This window comes from Ptychodera flava, chromosome 14 (genome assembly GCF_041260155.1).
Source record: "Ptychodera flava strain L36383 chromosome 14, AS_Pfla_20210202, whole genome shotgun sequence".
In the NCBI taxonomy this organism is placed as follows: Eukaryota; Metazoa; Hemichordata; class Enteropneusta; family Ptychoderidae; genus Ptychodera; species Ptychodera flava.
Genome location: NC_091941.1, coordinates 31674000 through 31696295, shown reverse-complemented (window position 1 = coordinate 31696295; position 22296 = coordinate 31674000). Strand labels below are relative to the sequence as shown.

The window sequence follows — 22296 nt, the reverse complement described above, 5'->3', positions numbered from 1 at the left end:
TACATTTACACCAGTCTGACATAAAAGAATCCCAGCAGAAGATTGTACAGCAGCTTCTCAGTCAACTTCATGAATCGCCAGGTCCACCAACTCGCAAACTACTGGGCAAGTGTCTGGCCACAATCTATCATGTAGGGGACACATTTACCCTCTCGACACTGTCAATAAATGTAACGACATCATCAAGAGCAAAGATGATTCACCAAGCTTCCTACCAACACGATTGTAAGTCCATCCCATGTTTGCATACAAGGTCAATACTAGACACCGTTAATTGTAAGGTTGCATGTCTTGTCCAGAGGCATAGTTTAGGAATACCATCAGGCTAAACAATAGTCCAAAACTCAAAAGAAGTTCAGTAATAATATTCACATGCTTTCAAAATGGTGACAGCTCTGTGAGTCTTACGAATTTTGCTGAAGCCTGATGTGAGTTATGCTTAAGATAAATATCACCAAGAAACAAAGCAGTGACCCTTGTAATCTCAGTTCAAGAGATTAATTTTGTAAATAATTCAAAAGTACTTAGAAAGTGATAATGAACGAGAATGGATATGACAACCAACAAAACTTTAATTTCCTGCTGACAAATCCATTCATTTCATGTGAACTATAAGTTGCTTGTGTATTTGATATTGAAGTATCGGAGGTATTGACAGGAACTTCAAGCGCAACTATGAATTTAATTAGTCAAGTAACAATGGTTAAATCATGCTTGGGAACATAATTACTGAAAGATGACTGTCAAAAAACCTTTCATATCAACAGGGCGGCTGTGGCTTGCATTGGTGCAATGTACGAGAAACTTGGCAGAATGGTTGGAGGAACTTTTGCAGAAACCATTCAGCACTTGGTCAAAGCTCTAAAAAATGCCGAGGTTAGTGTTTTTGAACCACTTCAATTTAAACCAGTGATCTTTGATTGCAGAAGCACCAGATGGAGTGGATCATCTGATCCATACAATAAATCATATCATCACAAGATGGTAAAACTTACAGTGTATAAAGATTATAGTTCTTCAAATTGGCAACAGGAAGATTAACCATTTGAGCGCCAAAGTCAATTTTTGTCGCCTATATCAAAATATACACTAGTCAGCTTTTTTCTAAATTTGGCTAAAATTTTGATAAAAATCTAAAGCCAATAAAATGTGATGTTCATTTGATCCAAAATTGTCAAAAAAAATACAGAAAAATTCACAAAATTGGTAAAATGTTGCGCACAATAATTTTCATGGGAAAAATGGCAGCGTTTAAAGAGTTAAAAATGAGGAGCAATCATGAAATTTTTGTCAATTTTGATCAGGGAAATGGACCCCCAGAATACAGAGCTGCATGTTCACTGTCAGTTCTTGTGTTATCAGAGTCTACAGGTCCATTTTAACTGATGTATATTTTGTCACAGTCTCAAGGGCGGAGTGAAATCATGCTTTGTCTACAAAAAGTTCTGGCTGGTCTTGGAACTGCGGCCCAGTCTTACTACAAAGAGATCTACAAAGCTGCCAGAAATTGTCTGGTGGATCGCAGTATGTCAGTCAGATGTGCTGCATCAAAGGTAAAATATTTTTTCATCATGTTTTCCATTTAGCTTAGAAACGTTTGAAATCACAAACTTAATATCATTACACTTTCTAATGTCAATATTTTGTACTACAAGAATCTCAGCGATTGACTTGTCTATAAATTTAAGATCATTGAAGATTGCTTTGTATGTTAATTGTAGTGTACGCCTTAAAATTCAAAGACTTAAACTTTTGCTAACTTCAAACCATTCCTTTTTAAAATCATTAAAAAAATCAGGGTTCACTGTGCAAAGTTTGGTGCCGCGCAAATTACCAAATATATCCCAACAACTGAAATTCAAATTGGCTGCCATCCCATTTAAGTCTGTGAAGACTGATTAATTTTCTGCTTTTCACAAAAATAAGTTCATGAAAACTTTATAAACTCCATGAACTCCAAAGTAAGCCCCCACAAGTGGTAGACCAAAAATATTGTAAAAGTTTTAGGAGTAGGGAATATCTGTCCCTGAGACACATTCTACCTTAGGACCTTTTGAAGTTGTCGTCAATATAGTAAAAGAACAGCCACTGACATATCTTGCTGTGTTGTTTTGTCTACCAGTGTCTTCTAGAGTTGATACAATGGGCACCATTCATGTACACATCTGAAGTAGAAAGCATGGCCAGTCACTGTTTCCGTGCTCTAGACAGCTCAAATTATGATGTCAGGTGTGCCGTGGCAAAATTACTCGGTGTACTGATGGCAACCACTCAAATGAACAAACCTGGAGTGAAACGAGGTAAGGAAGATAACACTCCCGTGTTTTGCAATGTGTTAAAGTTATATGGAAAAATGTGTTTCGTCTTTGCTGTCTGTAGTTTAACACTTAAATCTTGCCTACGAACTATAGGATATCGATATCCGATTCAAATCTGTCACATCTCCATAGCCAGTCAGAACATATGTTACATTGAACTAGAGGCATTAGAGGATAAAATCTCCATTTTGTAAAGAATCACAGAGTGTGTGAAATTATGCACTACATTTGGCATTTACAAAAGTGGAGGAAACCGAAAATTTAAGGTACACAACTCAGGCATGTTAACCATTTTAAGCAAATTCTCTCAATTTTCAATACCAGACTTATGAAATGTAGTTTCATTGAGTGCAGTACAGATTCAAATAATACCAGTTTAACTGCTTATCAATACACCTTTGTTTGCCATGCATCTTCAGATTAAGTTGAGAGAATGAAAGTTGCACCATGGTTTGAACTGCAGAGTGTTTGTTTCCATGTAGCCCATGAAGAGTTTCTTTCTGTGATTAAATCACATGACAAATCCATGGATCTTATTAACAGATGCCAAAGTTAAGAAGATAACTACAGAGGAAGCATTGAACATTATGGCGTCAGGATTTCTGAAAGGTGGATCAGGGTTTCTCAAAGGGGGAGGTGGAGAACTTCTCAAAGGTGGAACAGTGAACCGAGAGATCAGAGTCGGTGTTACACAGGTATGATATTGCAGTCACAGCCACACCATAGATTCAGTAAGATACACACATACGGCATGATACACACATACATATCAGTAAGCTATACACATACCTAGTTTTGTGTGGATCTGCAGAACTTACTGCCTCTTGAAATATGTATGGCAAGAAAAACAAACTACCGTATTGTCAATATGGATTGTAAGGCCACCTGTTTATTTCATCACATTCATGAATTACCATATCTGTATACATGCATTATTTTACAATATTTTCAAGTGTAATTAAGCTAATTCATAAAACAGTTGCCATGGTAGTCTTCTGTCGACATGTATGCAGAGAAAAACAAATACGGTAAATACATAATTTGTAAGAAACTACTAGTCCAAGGCTTGCTGTACAAAATCTTCAAGTTTACAATATACACTCATATGTGCATAAATTCTAATGAGTGTCTGTTGTTTCTAGGCATATGTTGTGTTTGTGAAGACACTGGGTGGACTGTGGCTTGAAAGGAATGTTTCTATCCTGCTGAACCATGTGTTAGAACTGGTAGCCAATCCCCGGGCTGCACCTACTCATGTTGATGCTGTCTATGCCAGGAAGTGTGTCGCTTTCATCCTGAGAAGTTTACTGGGAAGTATGCTGGGAGAGAAAGCCCAGAGATCTGCTGCCAAGGAGATATGTATCATTATAACAAAACAGATGAACCTGGTTGGTGAGTTTCAGAGCATTCGTTTCTCCCCATCTAACATTTGATCTTCAGTTCAAGTATAGGAAATGTAATAGTATGTTGCTTTATCAATGTAAAACATATGAACCACTGATTTGAATGACACAAAATCAGACACTGAGTGAAGGAAGTATAGGAGTATAACAAAATATTTTTGTGTTAGCCAGAAATTCTTGTTGCACTGGAAATAGCGCCCTCATGCGACAGATCTTTGACTGAATTTTTGCTTGCACTTTGACTCACCCTGTAGGTGATGATAGTCTTGACAGCATGGATGGCAAGGGAAACAACAGTGACATTACCACCAGTCAACATGTACTGGTGTGTGCTTTACAAGAACTTGGAAGTTTGGTTAAACTACTCGGTACATGTGCCACGCCTTTGGTGGCAGAGCCTGCTACAGGTATGTCTTTATTTGAAGATGTCCTTTTATTTCTTCCCACCATCTGATAGCTCTAAACTGGATATTAAACTGTTTGGAAGATTAAAAACTGTTATGTTCTTCTGTGAAATAAATTCAAATAGTAATAATTACTATTTAGTGTTACCACATCATGGTGCTGGTGAGAGCACATATCATTATAAACATGTGAACTGGAGTGCTCATTATCTATATTTCAGAGTGATGTAGTCAAGTTGTCAAGTTTTTCTGATCTTTTTGGTTTTATTAGCAAATGTTTACTAGGTAAGGTTCATTATAGTCATTGATTGTTTTCATTACAGGGATAATGGAGCCTGTGATCTCAGTGTTACTGCATCCATCGCCAGCTGCAAGACTTGCTGCGGCATGGTGCCTGCGCTGTATAGCAGTGGCGTTACCATCGCAGCTGATGATCCTGATTGACAGATGCATGGACAGGATCAACAGCCTGAAGTCATCACCAGAAGCAGTGTCTGGGTATAGCTTTGCACTGGCTGCACTACTAGGAGGGGTACACGAGTGCCCGTTAGGAATCCCACATGCCAAAGGAAAAGTAAGTTCAATTTGGCATGTACTTGACGCCACTTTGGCATCAGTACCAGTCCTTTGCAAATCTTTTTTAGGAGATTATTTGCCATTAAAAAGTTGTTCCTTCCACAATGAACCTTATCGTATGAAAAGTTTGAGAGGAGAAATAATCTGAATTCAACTCACAGAAAAGATATTTGCATGTGCTTGCAAAGCAACGTACTGGTGTGTTTGCTAAAAAATCAAAAGACTTCATCCATGTTACTTTATTCTCTGAAGATTTGTAATGTTGTTGTAATTGTCATACTGTATTGTCATCAGGTGTGTAAGCAATGATGACCAAATTTTTTCCTGCTTTTTGGTATAATGTTACAAAGTTGTAGACTTGGTGACCCATATATGCACAAACTTATTCAAGCTTTCTTACAAAATATGTGATTCTCAAAAAATTTAAGAAGTACAAGAATAGCCAGAATTAGAGTCACCGTAAAAAATTTGTCGTCACAGGCCATATTCAGCATTGGAGAAGACCTACTGAGAACAGCGTCACAGAATAGCCGTATGTCTTTACACCGTACCCAGGCAGGCTGGCTTGTACTCGGTGCTGTAATGACATTGGGTAATATGAAAATTCAACAATATCATTGTAAATTTTGTGCTTATTAAAGTTGTCAAATTCAGGCTGGGCCTATCTCATTTCTTTTTTACAAGTACTCATTTCTGTACCTACGTACTTGAATAGTTCATTCAATTTTTTCATTTTCCATTCAATGTATTTGTTTTGTATAGACGAATGTTTACATAATTGGTTTTTTGAGATTTATTTATTTGTTTATTGATTGATTGATTGATTCATGTATATATTTTGTAGAAATATTTATTACCATTGAAAGCACACTCTGCTTGTAGAAGGCTAATGAACAGAAATTCTTATATAAAGTTTGAAATGATTTTGACAAACTCTCCCGTTGTTTGAATACCAGGTTCACCAGTAATCAAACAGCATCTACCCAAAATGTTACTGCTGTGGAGGAATGCTTTCCCCAGGTCAACCAAAGAGCTGGAATCAGAGAAAGCCAGGGGCGATGCATTTACATGGCAAGTCACACTGGAAGGAAGAACTGGAGCTCTCTGTGGTCAGTATTTACAAGCAGTATATTGTTTGCACTATAACATTACAAAATCCTAATTAGCTGGTGTGTGTTTCTACATAAATACCCTTTACACGGAGTGAAACACTGAGTCTCTGTATACAAGACTTCAGAATGCGAAAGCAATGAAAGTTTGGATGTAGAGCAAAGCAGATGTTTTTATACCTGTTTTGCATTCGTATCAGATTACATAAGAAATATAAATGTTCATGTCATGTTTGAAATGTGCAAGTTAGTACATCACAAAGATTGTCACCTATGTTGAACAAGTAATGAATGACCCTGTGAGTTATTATTTATCAATGTTTTATTGCAAACAAACAACAAGTGGTTAGAATGTGCTACTGCTACAGAGAAGATCTAGCAGAATTTCATGTGTGAGATTGTCAAAAGATATCAAGTCGAATTAGATAGTAATATAGCTATAGGAAGAACTGTTTGTAAACTAGTGTGTAGTGAGTTGTTTTTGTCACTTATCTCATTGTTTTTGTTTCCACAGCAATGCGTAGCTTCTTACTGCATTGTCCAGAGTTGGTAACAGATGATGTTGTGAGAAGAATTATGACACCACTGGACTGTGCAATGTCTATGATGGCCAAGTAAGTTGTTTTTTTAAAGAAGTGAAATTTTCAACAAGTTTTTATAGAAAATAATGTAAAGGTAAGGGGAAAGACATCCAAGTTCCTAGACTCAGTGACTTGTGGACGAAGTATCTATCTATGTCTGTGCAGGTAAATATCCCTTTCATGCAGAATGTGACGCATGGTTAATTACTTTTTGAGTGGTAAAAAATTGATGAAATATGAGTAGAAAGCAACTATTGAACGCATTGTTCATGTTTTGACTGGTGTTGTTATTGTTGGGTAGCAAATATCAAAGTGAAATGGTCAATTTGCAAATGTATTAATGTCTGTTTTGACATCGACTAAATCTTGTAGTCACAATTATGATGGCAAAGTAAGTTACCACTAGAATTTTTTTCCTGTTTCCTCTCTTAGTATCCCCAGTGTCATCAAGATGTATGGGGCACATCTCAAAGCCTGTGCTGCAATGGTCAGGCTACGGCTCTATGAGACATTGGCCTTGCTTCCACCGGTATCGTATGAAGGTATGTAACTGATAATATACTGCCATAAAGCTATTTCCTCAAGTTTTTGTGAGTCTCATTAATTTGATTTCTACCCCATAACCCTTTCACCTCCATTTTCTGTAGTTATGTCCAGCTTTTAAACTGTTCACCCCCAATTACCTGTAAACAGGTCCACAATCACTATTGAGAACAATGTGTTTGGGCTAAACCATCATGGTTAAAGGGTTAAAGCGATGGGAATGTACCAAAGGCTGATGGTGAAAGGTTTAACTTCCTGCTGAAAATAAGGAGATCATTCTTGTGAAATATGCCGAATATTATAAGACACTTTGTACTCTAAGGGTCAGTATCTGTAAAGTTTGATGATTTTTACTCTATCTTTGTTTTTATGTCAACTTCAGGTTCGTATCATTGTTAACAAGTGAATGCTGGTCTGGACTAGAATCCAAATACACACAATAACAGTGCATTCTATAAGTGTTATGTTGACAAGCGAAATCGTAAGAGATTTAACATGCTTTGGGGAGTGGAAGAAAAATTGCAACTGACATACAAACAAAAATAGCGAAAAAATCATTAACAGTGGATGCCTAATTCATTTCAGTAACCCTAACCCATATGGTGTTATATATTTTACTATACAGGAAGCCTTAGTTCACTGCTGAGGGAGCTTGTAGCTGAATTTACACTGACAGACAACCCAGCCAACACTACCACATCGTTACTGCGCAGTATGTGCCATGTGGATGACAGCATCATTCTGCAGTCATGGTTACAGGAGACCGATCACAAATCAATTGAAATGCAGTTACAGCCCAACAGTGCATCGGGATCTGGTGCCTTGGAGCACGACCCTTCATCTATCTACTTAAGAATTGGAAAGGTGTGTCCAAATGTATCCAAATTTGCTGAAAGGGTTGACAGCTTTGTTTTAAGAATATACACTTTGCAATCTTTTTCAATAAAAATGTGAAAAGTGTTCTTCAAGATTTTGTTTGACAAGTGACTGAACTAGTAGTCATATTACTGGAGAGTTGTCTCGCCTCTTGCATATTGCAACTCAATTGATCATAACTGAAATTTAAGTTTGTGTGTCTTTGTCTGTATTACTATAGTACTTGTACAATGAATTGGGTTTTGTGTGATAATGTTTTCTATGAACTGATTTCTGTGCAGGGTGAAGCAGTACCAGGTCCATTACCGCTAGGAGTGGCAGTGATTGATGCTTCTGTTCTTCTATTTGGTAAAGTATTTCCAAGAGTAGCACACAAACACAGGTATCAGATGCTGGAACACTTTGGGGAATGTATAAAGCAAGCCAAGTCAATACGTCAGCAAGCTGTACAGATCAATATTTTTACTGCAGTACTTAGCGCTCTCAAGGTGAGATCTGTGGTGTGTGGATTTGCTGAGTCACAGCTTGGGTAAATGTGTTGATGGATGGACAACACTGATATACTGAACAGGCAGATTGATCAATGAGTGGTAGCTGTAGGGTAAAATATTGATTTTATCATCCATTGTACATAGAAAATGTGAGTTGAATGGTTACAATTAGTCATGATGACCAATTTCCTAGTCAGTTTAACATTATGGTATTATAATCACTAGGTCAAGTACCTTAAGGATGATAAATACCTTTTAGACACTTTCAGATTTTTATTTTTTTCTCAATTGAACATGTCCCAAACCCCAATAAAGTATACATTTTCTGAAAGCCCTGATATAGAGCTATCCGACCAAGAACAGTGCACGGTCATTATTTGCATAAGAGTCACGTGACAAGCGTTTTGCTGAACCTTCCAAAAACCGGTTTTCCCGGCCTTATGCGAACACGCTGCAAGATTTCCGGTTGGAATTTCTTCATTGACAAGCCTTGACAATATCCTTCAAAACCGTGTCTGCGATTTTTTCTCGGAGGCTCCATTCAAATTCTATGGCGTGATAATTAAAATTCCTTGAAAAGCACCTTCGTCCAACACCTTTAAGAGCGCATTAAAAAATAACAAAGGCATATAAAGGAAATCCCAGACACGGATTTTGAGTTCATTATGTTTCCAATGGACGGTGTGAATTTCAAGCAGCTAGTGTTTGTGAGCGCGAATTGACGAGGTGCCAAAGAAGGGTACTTCATTCACACATTCAATTCGAGAAAAACGCAAAAAACATGTTTTGATACTTCTACGCTACGGCATTTGATAATTAGACGTGCACGAGCCTCAACACGGAAATACTTTGTTACCAAGTAATGATGTCGGCCGGGAATGACAGTTGTTCAGAGAAAAAGTCCCAGGAAAATAAAATAAATCGCGGAAAACTACCAATTTTTGGAGCCTTGTGCGTCGACACATCGCCACAGCGAATGGCTTCAGTGGGAAAAACAATGACGTCAGCAGCATTACTGATAGCGGGCGTGTCCTAAATTCATATGCAGATAAGCTTGTTTGCGTTCCCCAGATCACACTCCCCTCACACGCTATATAGACATTGCAGAACCGTAAACTTGATAGCGTACTATCGCACCAATTGCAGAGTTAATTCTAGGACGCGCTATTGCGCAATAAAATCTCGAATGGCCCTCATTTCTACGTTTGACGCGCCAGTAAGGGCGCAACATTATATGAATGGGTCGATCACGCAGAGTTCACGCAAAGGGGATTCAATCTCCGATGATGACGATGATGATGATTAAATATTTAAAAATGAAGATAAATAAACATATATTTGGACTCAGTAAATTTGTTGTTATTGGTGTTGTTATTGTTGTTGTCGTTGTTGATACTATTTGCAGAAAAGAACAAAGTATGCGCTGCAAATTTCAACACAGCCTAACTATACATGTGCGTCGCAAATTCAATACAGCCTAACTATACATGTGCGTTGCAAATTCAATACAGCCTAACTATACATGTGCGTTGCTGCCTAACTATACATGTGCGTTGCAAATTCAATACAGCCTAACATTACCCAAGGGGTGTCACTTCATTGCCACACACTTTTTTTCGATCGCCAAAAATGCACCTAGCATGCATCGAAATCGGTAAAATTCGACGTAGGGTCAAAGCACATTAGTCCTTCTCAATAATACTCCAACATTTTTACCTCTTACCGATGAAAAGTCGAGAAATCAGCAAGTTTTTCAGCGTATCTGGACGTCTCTTACATTTCAGATTTAAAAGGCGCGGCGGTGTATTGAGTCACGTGGGCGCTTTTCAAATCGAACCAATAGCAGAGCTCGCCAAAATGCACCCAGCAAGCATCGAGAGCGGTAAAATTCGATGTAGGGTCAGAGCCCATACTGAACGAATGGGCCCAGCGTGAAAACCCGGCAGTAACGTAAGTTTCTCACGTCTTTGGAAGACTATGCGTGCGTCTGCATACGAAATTCTGGTAACTTTAACAGTTCCAGTTCACCCGCAGCAAGAGATCGTTCTTTCCAAAGATGTGAGAAACTTACGTTGCCTTCGGGTTTTCACGCTGGTCCATTCAGCTCTGCTATTGGTTCGATTTGAAAAGCGCCCACGTGACTCAATACACCGCCGCGCCTTTTAAATCTGAAATGTAAGAGACGTCCAGATACGCTGAAAAACTTGCTGATTTCTCGACTTTTCATCGGTAAGAGGTAAAAATGTTGGAGTATTATTGAGACCCTACGTCGAAGTTTACCGATTTCGATGCATGCTAGGTGCATTTTTGGCGATCGAAAAAAAGTGTGTGGCAATGAAGTGACACCCCTTGGGTAATGTTAGGCTGTATTGAATTTGCAACGCACATGTATAGTTAGGCAGCAACGCACATGTATAGTTAGGCTGTATTGAATTTGCAACGCACATGTATAGTTAGGCTGTATTGAATTTGCGACGCACATGTATAGTTAGGCTGTGTTGAAATTTGCAGCGCATACTTTGTTCTTTTCTGCAAATAGTATCAACAACGACAACAACAATAACAACACCAATAACAACAAATTTACTGAGTCCAAATATATGTTTATTTATCTTCATTTTTAAATATTTAATCATCATCATCGTCATCATCGGAGATTGAATCCCCTTTGGTTCACGTAGTTCATACATTCGCGTAGCTCCCCGAAGGTCATTACCTCAGTCATAGTGTGACATGTAAAACGATTCAGTTACCTATCAACCTTTGCAATTAAATACCCACTACAGCATATATGGTGGTACATAGGAAGCTGGGTAGAAAGGACTTATGTAGGGGCAACGGTGTTTTGGAGCCGTACGCATGTGGCATGGCCACATGGCCGATGAATAAGCATATAAAACAACGGCACTGGCCGCTGCGTAAAGGTGGAAAGCTAGTCGACACTCGGATTTTTAACGCCGGTATAGTTGATGAACCCAGGATGATCGGGCAGTCCCTTAAATTGAAGCGTTTGCAACATCTACCGTCCGTACAAACGAAACGTTGAACACTGCAAGGAAAACGTGCATGATCGTTTTGAAGAGCAACACATTTTAGGTCGGACACATCTCGTTTTCCAGAGTAGCGAGGTCTTTGCATTGAACAACACCGCTGTGTAAAACCCTTTGACCAGAACCAATGATCGTAAATTTGCTAATACATACGAGTTATGTTTAAAAGTTGATGTATCGATCACTTTATTTAGGTCGTACGGGTTACAGTCTCGTGCTATATCAGTGTATAAGTAGCCTAATTGTCGATGCGTGCAAATCGAGGGCCACTCCCGGAGAAATCCTACCAGTGTTAAAGCTTTGATCATGATCGTTTTCACAGTCAAAATCACAGTCCTTAGCAATTTGTACAGTTGTTCAAGTCCGACATATCAATAATTCATCACATAAGTTACGTAAACAATTGAATCAAACCAAACGGTTTGCTGTTGCCGTTATTGGGCCTGTTGCGTACGTACAAGGGACAACTTTGCAGTAGGCTTGGTTGGTTACGGGGGGGGGGGGGGGGGGGGGGGATCTCTAGTATTCTCCTTTTCTTGACTTGATAGACTATTGTATTTTCTGCAGAAAATTCAAGGTTTTTACATGTGTGATGATGATGGCCCCCCAATTTTCTAAAATGGCCCCCTTGGAACAGGAGTTGGGGCCAACAGTGGCCCGTTGTTTGTAAATCCTAGAATGAACACTGTGTAATTGTTTATGTAACATTGCGAAAAAGACGTCAACCACCGTAAAGCGGCGTGTGCAGGCTCCGACCAACCCTAAGCAAAGAGTGATAAAACGTCGCACTGCTGAGAAATCGTCGTTGACACGATGTCTTGACCACACTAAGAAAAATGACTTGCTCTCTGGTGTAGACTATGTCTGGAACTGTACGAATACTTGTTTATTGGACTAGGCTTCGACAAACATTTAATTACGGTTTATTAGTCCCCACGGACACCGTCCGGGGGGACTTATAGGTTTGGTCATGTCCGTGCGTGCGTGCGTGTGTGCGTGCGTCCGTCCGTTCACACAGATATCTCAGAGATGCAAGAAGCGATTTCATTCAAACTTGGTACAAGGATTACTTCATATGTTATACAGATGCAAGTCGATTCGTTTTGGGATACGATCCAATATGGCCGCCAGGCGGCCATTTTATTACGATTTTTTCATGTACAGAGCCATAACTCAGACATGTTTCAAGTGATTTTATTCAAAGTTGGTACAAAGACATTGACCAATGTCATAGATATGCACGTCAATTTTTTTTGTGATACGATCCAATATGGCCGCCAGGCGGCCATTTTATTATGATTTTTTCATGTACAGAGCCACAACTCAGACATGATTCAACCGATTTTATTCAACATTGCTACAAGGACATTGACCAATTTCATAGATATGCACGTCGATTTGTTTTGTGATACAATCCAATATGGCCGCTAGGCGGCCATTTTATTACAATTTTTTCATATACGGAGGCATAACTCAGGCATATCTCAACTGATTTTATTCAAAGTTGGTACAAGGACATTGACCTATGTCATACATATGTACATCGATTTTTTATGTGATACGATCCAATATGGTTGCTAGGCAGCCATTTTATTACGATGTTTTCATGTACAGAGCCATAACTCGGACATATTTCCACCAGTATCATTCAAAGTTGACATTGACCTATTTCATGCATATGCTCGTCAATTTGTTTCACGTCATGTAGCAGTAACATGTCAATTATTGAAGTTTCGTAAGTAGGCTGATATGTCAAGAAATATGTACTGCATCAAATTCATGAAACTTTATACAGATGTTAACCGATGTTAAGCTCACATTGCTTTAACATTGAAAAAGACATTTATCAGTGTCATTTTAATTAATTTGTAATTGCATAAGTAATGAACTTTCCTAATTAGGGTGATATAGCCACAAATTAATACAACGTCAAATGTGATGAAACTTGATACAGATGTTGATCTCATAGTGTTGTAAATACTGCATCAAACTTTATGAAATATGGTACCAGTGATAATCTGTTAAGTGTTAGAATTGTATGCAAAAATGTTTTGCAACATCCTGTTGATTAATTCCTAGTTGACTCATTTTATGAACTTTAGGATGGTGGCCTACATTGGTTTTATGTTTTCATCACCATGGAACTCATTCTTGGCCATTGAGCGCCATCTGTATCAAAGTATTTTTATCACAGACCTAATTAATGAAGAGGACTCTATCCTCTCTGAGGACATGTAATCAAAGTACCCATTATTAACAAGTGGGGACTGTGTCATCAACGATGACTTGTTGTTTACAGACGGAAGTAATCCTGGTGTTTGGAAAAGTCACAGCACGTCATTATGTAAATTAGCTAGTGCAACGCAACGTTGTGTCACTCAAGATGGATTATGGAAATAGCAATGCAAATGTGTCCACAATGTTTACAAAAGCTCCCCGGTTTAACCGGGATAGCCACGTGCATTTGTTTTGATTTTTAAAAATCGTGAATTACACGGAAACCATTCCTTATCTTGAACTGGCGACACATCTCAATTCTGGGTCTTACTTCAAGGCGTATTCTCAGAGAATTTTGAAAATTTGACAGAAAAATGAACGATTTGGTATTTATCATCCTTAATGCTATTTATTATTTACATTCTCAATTTCCAGGGTTTGGCTGATGTGAAGGGAAGGCTGAAAACAGCAGATGTACAGAAAATAGCAAATAGCCTTATAATGGTAGGTCAGAGGTTTTTTTCACTATGCTGTTCACATCTTTAATGTCTTTTAAGACACCATATACAGAGGGACGTGTATTATCAAAATAGCTAAACAGATAAATACTGTATATATCCAATAAGAGTCTGTGAAACTTGTCTTTTTATAAAGAAATATTGTGTATGAACTTTGATTCTCATGAAGTAACTCCTGAAACATGGTCTTGTTCTTCTTGTCTCCATGTCCCAGAATATGGAAAACATGATTCCAGTGAATTTGTATAATGCCACAATTTCTTAGAGAACCAGGCTAGCAGTTACCCCGTATTCATACCCAGTAAACTGAAGGAAGGTGCATACATATTTAGTCTTTCCTACAAGAACAATGTGCCCAGAACTATGCCTAGCCTTTATTTTTCTGAAGTTTATTACCTGTATGTACATGCATTGTCAGAGGTTATTGTCATCAGAGTGTGTGTGATGTAATCTCCAATGGTGCTGTTGGAAGACATATTCAAAATTGAAAAAAATCTGACCAAAAACAATTTGTTTATCATGTTTCTATTAATTTGCAGAGTGCATTAACCAATTCTAATCCCATATTACGGTGTGCTGCTGGTGAGGCTGTGGGTAGAATGGCCCAGGTCATTGCTGATAGTTCCTTCATTGCTCAAACAGCTCAGACATGTTTTGACAGGTAAGACTATAACTCTCACCAAACCCTGTAATGCAGCCTCTGTGTTTTCTACTTTGTACTTTTGCCGGGGAGTAGATATCTTTTCAAAAGCTCCCTCCAAAAACTACTTAGCTGAGAGGATGGATCAATTTAGACTGTTGGCCAGACTCCCATTCGGCACATCAACATTTGACTAAGACCTCAACACAACACCAAGCCAATATGCTGCAAAAATCAATGCATGACTAAGGCCACCCTGCAACTTTGCACTGGTCTGTTCTCTTGGTCAACTGACTTTCACAGGAGTTTTTGGCAAAAAAAAGTTTCTTTCACATAGCTAGCACTGTAGATGAAGACTTTGAACACTGATGAAGACTTTGAACACAGATACATATATGTACTGATACACACTACTGAACTTAATCCTATGATGAAACAATTTCTAAAGTCATCACATCTTCACATTTTCTCTTTCAGACTGAAGACAGCACGTGATGTTGTATCTCGTACTGGAAACTCCTTAGCATTAGGGTGTTTACATAGATATGTAGGTGGGATGGGTGCTGGTCACCATCTCAACACTAGTGTTAGTATACTGCTAGCTTTAGCTCAAGACATTTCATCACCACAAGTACAGGTTAGTCTCAAATCAAAGATCAAAAAATTCTTTCATGGTAACAGAACTAGTGTTTTCTTATCTAGGATCTGTTAGCATTTATACATGTCTGTTTTGTTCTGTATTTACGTCCTGTAATTGTTTATCTGTAAACGTTATGTGTATCAAATGTTATTTGATATGCTATTACACATACTGAATTGTGTATATCCATGCACATCTATAATTGTGTGCATATATTCTACATCTTGTTCTAGTCTGTCACTTTGTCCCAGTCTGTCATTAACTGTCAGACAAACATTAGAAAAATCAATTTAGAAAAATTAAATCATGTTAACTGACCATAAAATCTGAATAGCATTGCAGCAACTTGATTTGTTCATCTTACAGGTATGGTCGTTGCATGCACTTGCTTTGATAGCTGACTCTGGTGGTCCCATGTTCCGTGGCTATGTGGAACCTACGCTGTCATTGTGTCTTCAGCTTTTACTCACTGTGCCACCGTCAACTGTGGAAGTTCACCAATGTTTAGGCAGATGTCTGGCGGCTCTCATCACAACGCTTGGACCAGAGCTACAGTGTAAGCTTTGACATCTCATGGTTTCCATGAAAAGAGAGTCAAATATCAGTTGAAGTTTGGAGTCAGATTTTTCATTAATGTGAAAGCAAAGGTGAAATTCAAGTTCATGGTCAGACAAAGTGTCAAAACAGTTTATGAGTTGCAGTCTTTAAGGACATGTGGCCTGTCTCTCCGCTATTGTGTCTGTATTGTTGAGTCAGTCTGTCTTCATGGTCTCTGAATGACTCACTGCAGACGCATTTCTGTTTTGGATGAAAAAAAGAATGGAATTTATGATAAGGGTATTTTGTATCAAGTACCAGTGATATGTGGTTTATTAGCTACTATAGACTATAGTCTATAGAAGCTATTGGGATGGGTATCCATCCAGCGTCCGGCGTCAGTCTGTATGTATGTATGTATGTATGTATGTATGTATGTCTGTCCGTTTGTGAGGCGTCCGTCCACTCAAATATCTCGAGAACTGCAGTACTTACTGATTTGATATTTGTTGTGTAGATGAAAAATATGATTTTGAGAAACTATTTTTTTTAATTTTTTGATATTGTTGAAAATGGGCAAATTAATGCCAAAAAAGGTGTTTTTGGTAAAAAATCTTCTTCTTCATAACCGCTGGTCAGACAGCTTTGTGATTTGGTATACAGGTCCCTAGGGATAACCCAACTTAGATTTGTTCAAATTGTGATGAAATATGCAAATGTGTATTTTTAAGGATTTTTTTGGTCATTTTTGGTCAAAATTTGACTTACATTGTATGTAATTCTTGTACTGTATAAACCCTATCAATTCACCCAGAAAAAAATAATTAATATGATTTTAAATAATTGATTTAATTAGGAAATCATCAAAGCCAAAATAATTTTAGTGTGGAATTATCAGAAAGTTCAACTTTTTTTGACAGTTCATAGTGAAATGCTTACCATCTTGGAGGATTAAAACATGTAAAGGCAACTTTCCTGAATCCCAACTTTGATATATTCTGAACCACCATTTATGTTATCTAAAAGAAATTGCTCATAATTGTTTGTCATGATAGGGTGGTCAAATAAATAGAGATAGAGAAAGTTCTAATTTCCATTTATGGTTGACTTGGTTAGGATAAAATAAGGTTACTTTTTGAGGAAAAAAATAGAGCGGTCAGTTAAAAGAGTGGTCAAAGTGATAGGGTTTTTATGGTAAAGCTTGGCTGTAAGATTCCTCATGTGCTATTTATAGCAATTATGCAATCTGTGTAAACAGTGCAATGAAAGTGTAACATGATTCTTTATAATGCTTTTGATGACCTTGAACTTCTTAAGTTTCAAACATTTGTCTCTTCAGTGTGCTTTCTCTGAGTAGCTACAGTCTCAACTTATTCAACAGAACTTACTTACAATGTTAATTTGAAAGTTAAAATGTGCTTGATTAATAGGATGAAAATACTGATATTGAAAGATAACCAGCTAAAGATAACCAGCTCAAGATTCTTTATAACCTGACAGATATGCTGTTTTTTTATGACGTAAATCTTGATTTAAGCAAGTCTTGTTCACTTTAATTAGAATGTAATTAACTCTCGTTTATTTGCTATTATAGACTAATGTAGTCTGATGAAATATGCAAATCTGTATTTTTACGGAATTTTTCTCCATTTTTGGTCAGGCCATCCTGAAATGAGCTATCAAAGATATGCTTCTTCATCAATACATGTGTCACCAAAGGTTATTCTCTACATAACACAGCAGAGCTCTGTCAACTGTTGAGTCACTTGTTTTTTCAAAACCGCTGGTCAGACAGCTTTAATATTTGGTTTACATGTCCCTAGGATGACCTTAGTGGGATAATTTCATTCAGTCAGGAAATACTTAATTTTGTATCCATGTCTATAGTAGCTTCAGGGACGTTGGCCCTATGTTTTGTAACAAGGGATGTTTGTCAACTATGATTGGACCAATTTTCTAAACATAAAACAGGGACAGCAAACAATGACAGAAAAATTATTTGAATACTGCACATTGACATCTAATTACTGTTTTAACAGTCTTGCTACACCTTGACATAGTTAGTCAATATTCTGTATATAGTTGTAGAACGTAGATTTGGTCATATTTCTGATCAATATTCATACACTTGTGCCAGTAATCTGACCATAATCAAAGGGAAACATACATGTATAAACCCAGAGTATGTTTAGCTTTCGTCTGATTACCCTTACTAGTGTGTAACTTTTCTAACCATCCAATATCAATCCAATCTTTGCTCTGTACTAAATCTAAGACAGAAATTTTTACATGATCAACTTTCTGTGGAAAGATTATGTTTGCAAATAATCACCATGTGTCATGTTTACATTCTTTAAATCATTAGAAAGTGTTCAATTACAAAAGGTGCCGGGATTTTAATCACCTGAACAACTAGCAAATAGTATAAAAACTCTGCATTGTTTTGTATACCAGTGACACTGATGATTTTACTCATTATCTTTTTTAACAGCCAACACAATAACACTTTCAACGTGTCGATCGTCTTGCCTAGTTGGTTGTGCCATAATGCAAGATCATCGAGATTCATTAGTTGGAGCTGAAGCCATTGCATGTCTTCAACAGCTGCATATGTTTGCACCAAGACATGTCAACTTATCAACTCTTGTACCTCACTTATGTGTAAGTATAAGAATCTTCAACTTGAGATAATTTGAAACTTTTGGGTTTTCATGTATGAATGTGTATTTCTTGCTCCTTTGGCCAAAAGATACAGTGATGTACTACATGCATCAGTTGTTATGTCCTGGTAAAAATAGTAAGCACAATTCGTCTCTGGAATTTTCGGACGGGTACTTATAATCTGTAAGTTTCCGATATTTGTCATGATAGTTATTTTAATTTTACTTCCCCTTTGTTTCATTACTTTTTTTCTTGCTCTGCATATCCTCAGGTGTGGTTTTCATTCTTTAAATTGTGAGAGGCCATTTCAGGTGACCTATGACATTATGTAGGAATTTATGTTATGATACATAGAGATATGCATATAAGTTCAACCGGTAGGTCTGGAATGATCTGTAATTTATACCAGTGGCACTAATCCTTTAGAAGATATCTTTTTGTTGTGCGACCTTTTACCTACCATACAGATATTGGCCACCATGGTTTTGAAATGGGATACAGTTGATAGGTTTCCATGTATTGCCAATCGACACTTACCTCAGTTTCACCAATTTTATTTTCTCAGAATACTTTGAAAAGTCGGCACCTGTTGCTACGGCAGTCGGCAGTGGCATGTCTTCGTCAGCTATCACAACGCGAGGCCAGAGAAGTGTGTGAGCATGCGATGACGTTAGTCAATGAGGGAACACTGGACAGTAACCCAGATGATGCCAATACTATCTCTATCACAGGTATGTATAATAGAAACATAGTTACTCAACAGCTACAACTGTAACACCAGATTGTATGAAAATACTGCTATATAATATATTAAAGAAGAAAGTTACATCAAATCTTATGCTGAATATATAGAGTAAACATAGTTAATCAGAGACAGTCCAAATTTCTTATGTTCCATAACATTTTTCACAGAAACTGGCTTGGAAGGTATGCTGTTCCAGATGCTTGACACGGAAACAGACAACAAGTTGAGATCGGACATCCATGATACTCTGACCAGCATGTTACAAGATCTAGCAGCAGATCATCTGACACACTGGATTAGCCTCTGTAAGAATGTATTGCAGGCATCTACAGGTAAGATATAAGTTGTCATCAACATGCCAAAATGTATGACTTATGCATTTATATAGGCTTTCATTTCATCCATTCATTCATTCTGCCCCACAAAAGGGCCCAGAGCTCTGATTTATTGAAAGTATGCAGTGCTTTCTTAATCTTTGACGAAACTATGTTTGTCTAGTTCTACTTAGCAGTTTATATGATAACACTTACATGATTTGAGGGGGACCAATTTTCTTAAACATAGAAATCAAAAGGTTCAGAGTCAAATGTGAAAGTGTAAAATGTTGCTGTAAAATGTTGCTTGTTTTCTTTGGTGGAAATGTCACATGAGGAAAATTGATGTGTTTTGTTCAGATCAATATCCCATCAAATTTGTGGTTAATGTGTTTTCTAATCAAGGTAGAAATGAACCCTGAGCTCCCTATTGTTTGTTGTAATGGCTTGGTCTATTTTTAAAGGACAAAAACTTGCAGCTCAAAACTCGCAATGACCATCACTGTACTGTGATGTCCAATATTGTTACCTTTTCAAATACATATTTACTGATAATGTTTGGAGTGAAAAAGTGTTTCATCAGTTAAAAAAAATGGAAAGTGTTGAGACATTTTTTCATGGTCTATCATTTTGGTTCCAATGATTTCAGAACTAAAGACCCCTGGACAAGAGACAGAGTCAACTGCTGATGATAAGGATGATAAAGAGGATGAGGGAGGTGATGATGTGGAGACTTTCAAAGCGGCTGATGTGGTAGTCACACATCCTAAAGGTAAACTTGTACATTTTGATAGAAGAGTATTTATTTGTACAAATGGGCAATGAAAGGACCATGTACCTGTCTTTTATTGCACATGGTATAGACAATAGTTCACACAGGATTCATTTGCTCTTTAAAAGTTTTTAAGTTGCTTTTAGTGTATGAACCTGTGTTCATAAAGTTAAGAAATGTTTATTGTTAGATGGTACACTACAAGTGATTAATATAACAATTTATTCTGTCATTCTCCAATTTACAGTTGCACCACGTTGGCCGACCAGAATATTTGCCACACAGAGTATGAGGAGAATCATTTCAGTGTGTGACGGTAACACTGTGCATTTTGATTTAGCATTGGCCAGAGATAGGAAGTCAAGTGGAGAGAAAGGTAGGTTTAGATCTATCATTCCGTGGATGGGAAACTCAGTGGGGTAATGTTTTACTTTGTTCTGGTGTAGCCAAGTTTAGTTTCCAATGTTCAACAAAGTGAGTGCACAGCTGTAGATATGTTCAAGCTATAACCATCAGCCATTTTATGTAAATTAATTATTATGTCATGCAAATTTTGAATTTGTTTTTGCAATGACATTGAGTAGCATGAATTTTTGAAGTAATTTCATGTCCTTCTGATTAACTCAAGACTAACAGAAGTATTTTTGAACTTTGATGATGTGTAACTTTGCCATCATCTGAAATGCCACCAAAGAATTTAACATTTTTAACTCATACACATTTTGTCACAGCAACCTTGTGTTGACATCAGTATGACAGATCCTAGAGTATATATTTTATCCAAGATTGTCTTGCAGGATGATGAGTACACTCTTGCAAAGTCCTCGAATTTTATTGCACCCCAAAAGATTCCAAGAAATCTTCCATTGACCACTGCATACTTGATAAGCCACCGCTGATTAATGAAAATCATTCATGTGATCATAAAATGTGTATTGTATAAAAACGTTTGTGCTACTGAGGTAGCCGTCCATCGCATATCACTCTGGTGGAAAGTCCTAGGATTTTCAGTAATTTTTAGTGTACCAGCTACAGTCTTGTGACAAATATCACTTTGCTGCATGTGTACTTCACATATATTTCTGTAAGCTGTATCACAGTTTAAGTTTTGTCATTCTATGGAAGCTACTGCACCAATAATACCAAATTTTATTCACATCTACATTTTGTAAACTGCTTCTCCTTGAACAGGTCACACTTGCTAAAATCATGTCATTTTCATCACCTATGGTAATGTAAAATGTAATATTTGCTGTTTTCAGCTGACTACCTGGTCTTGCATCTGTCTGACCTGGTACGCATGGCATTCATGGCTGCAACTTCAGATAGTGATCAACTTAGAAAGGAAGGTTTAGAACTACTTCAAGATGTCATCAACAAGTTTGCTAAAGTTCCAGAACCTGAGTTCTTTGGTCATTTCATCCTTGAGCAGTTCCAAGCACAGGTATGGATACTGGCAGTTTTCAAGTTGGCTCATTAAGTCTCTCCATTCATACACACATACACACAAACACAAGGGGATTTGCACATGTGTATAGACCTAACAACCATCACACAAATGGCAGCATTCTGTTATATTCGGCTGAACAAGTTGAATGAAAATCTCTGGCACAGACATTATGTACATGTATAAAGATTCATATATTCTTGAAATCTGCTCTTCGAGTATACCAAACATTTAAAATATAAGTTTAAAGTAAGTTATACAGGGTATTTTTTTTCTCCATTATTGCAGGTTGGTGCTGCCCTGAGACCAGCTTTTTCTCCAGATACACCTCCAGATGTCACAGCAATGGCTTGTCAGGTTTGATTTGCTTTTGTCCCTTACATTACAAGACAGAGGAGCTATTTTAAGGATCTGTTGCTAGGCAGAATGGCTATTTCCAGGATCCGTTGCTAGG

The 22296-nt window shown here is 37.5% G+C and overlaps 1 protein-coding gene across 1 annotated transcript in view; it reads left to right on the top strand.

The window, feature by feature from the left end:
• LOC139150161 (HEAT repeat-containing protein 5B-like) overlaps positions 1-22296 on the top strand; it is a 44426-nt gene that overhangs the window by 9568 nt on the left and 12562 nt on the right. The window contains 26 exon segments of the mRNA XM_070722345.1: positions 15-150; positions 153-225; positions 768-876; positions 1404-1553; positions 2123-2300; positions 2862-3013; positions 3461-3710; positions 3976-4128; positions 4449-4699; positions 5182-5293; positions 5658-5810; positions 6325-6424; positions 6824-6933; positions 7560-7798; positions 8092-8298; positions 14004-14072; positions 14626-14747; positions 15204-15363; positions 15733-15922; positions 18395-18564; positions 19130-19295; positions 19477-19641; positions 20273-20395; positions 20643-20771; positions 21658-21839; positions 22131-22199. Of these exon segments, the coding sequence (XP_070578446.1) occupies positions 15-150; positions 153-225; positions 768-876; positions 1404-1553; positions 2123-2300; positions 2862-3013; positions 3461-3710; positions 3976-4128; positions 4449-4699; positions 5182-5293; positions 5658-5810; positions 6325-6424; positions 6824-6933; positions 7560-7798; positions 8092-8298; positions 14004-14072; positions 14626-14747; positions 15204-15363; positions 15733-15922; positions 18395-18564; positions 19130-19295; positions 19477-19641; positions 20273-20395; positions 20643-20771; positions 21658-21839; positions 22131-22199 (3918 nt within the window).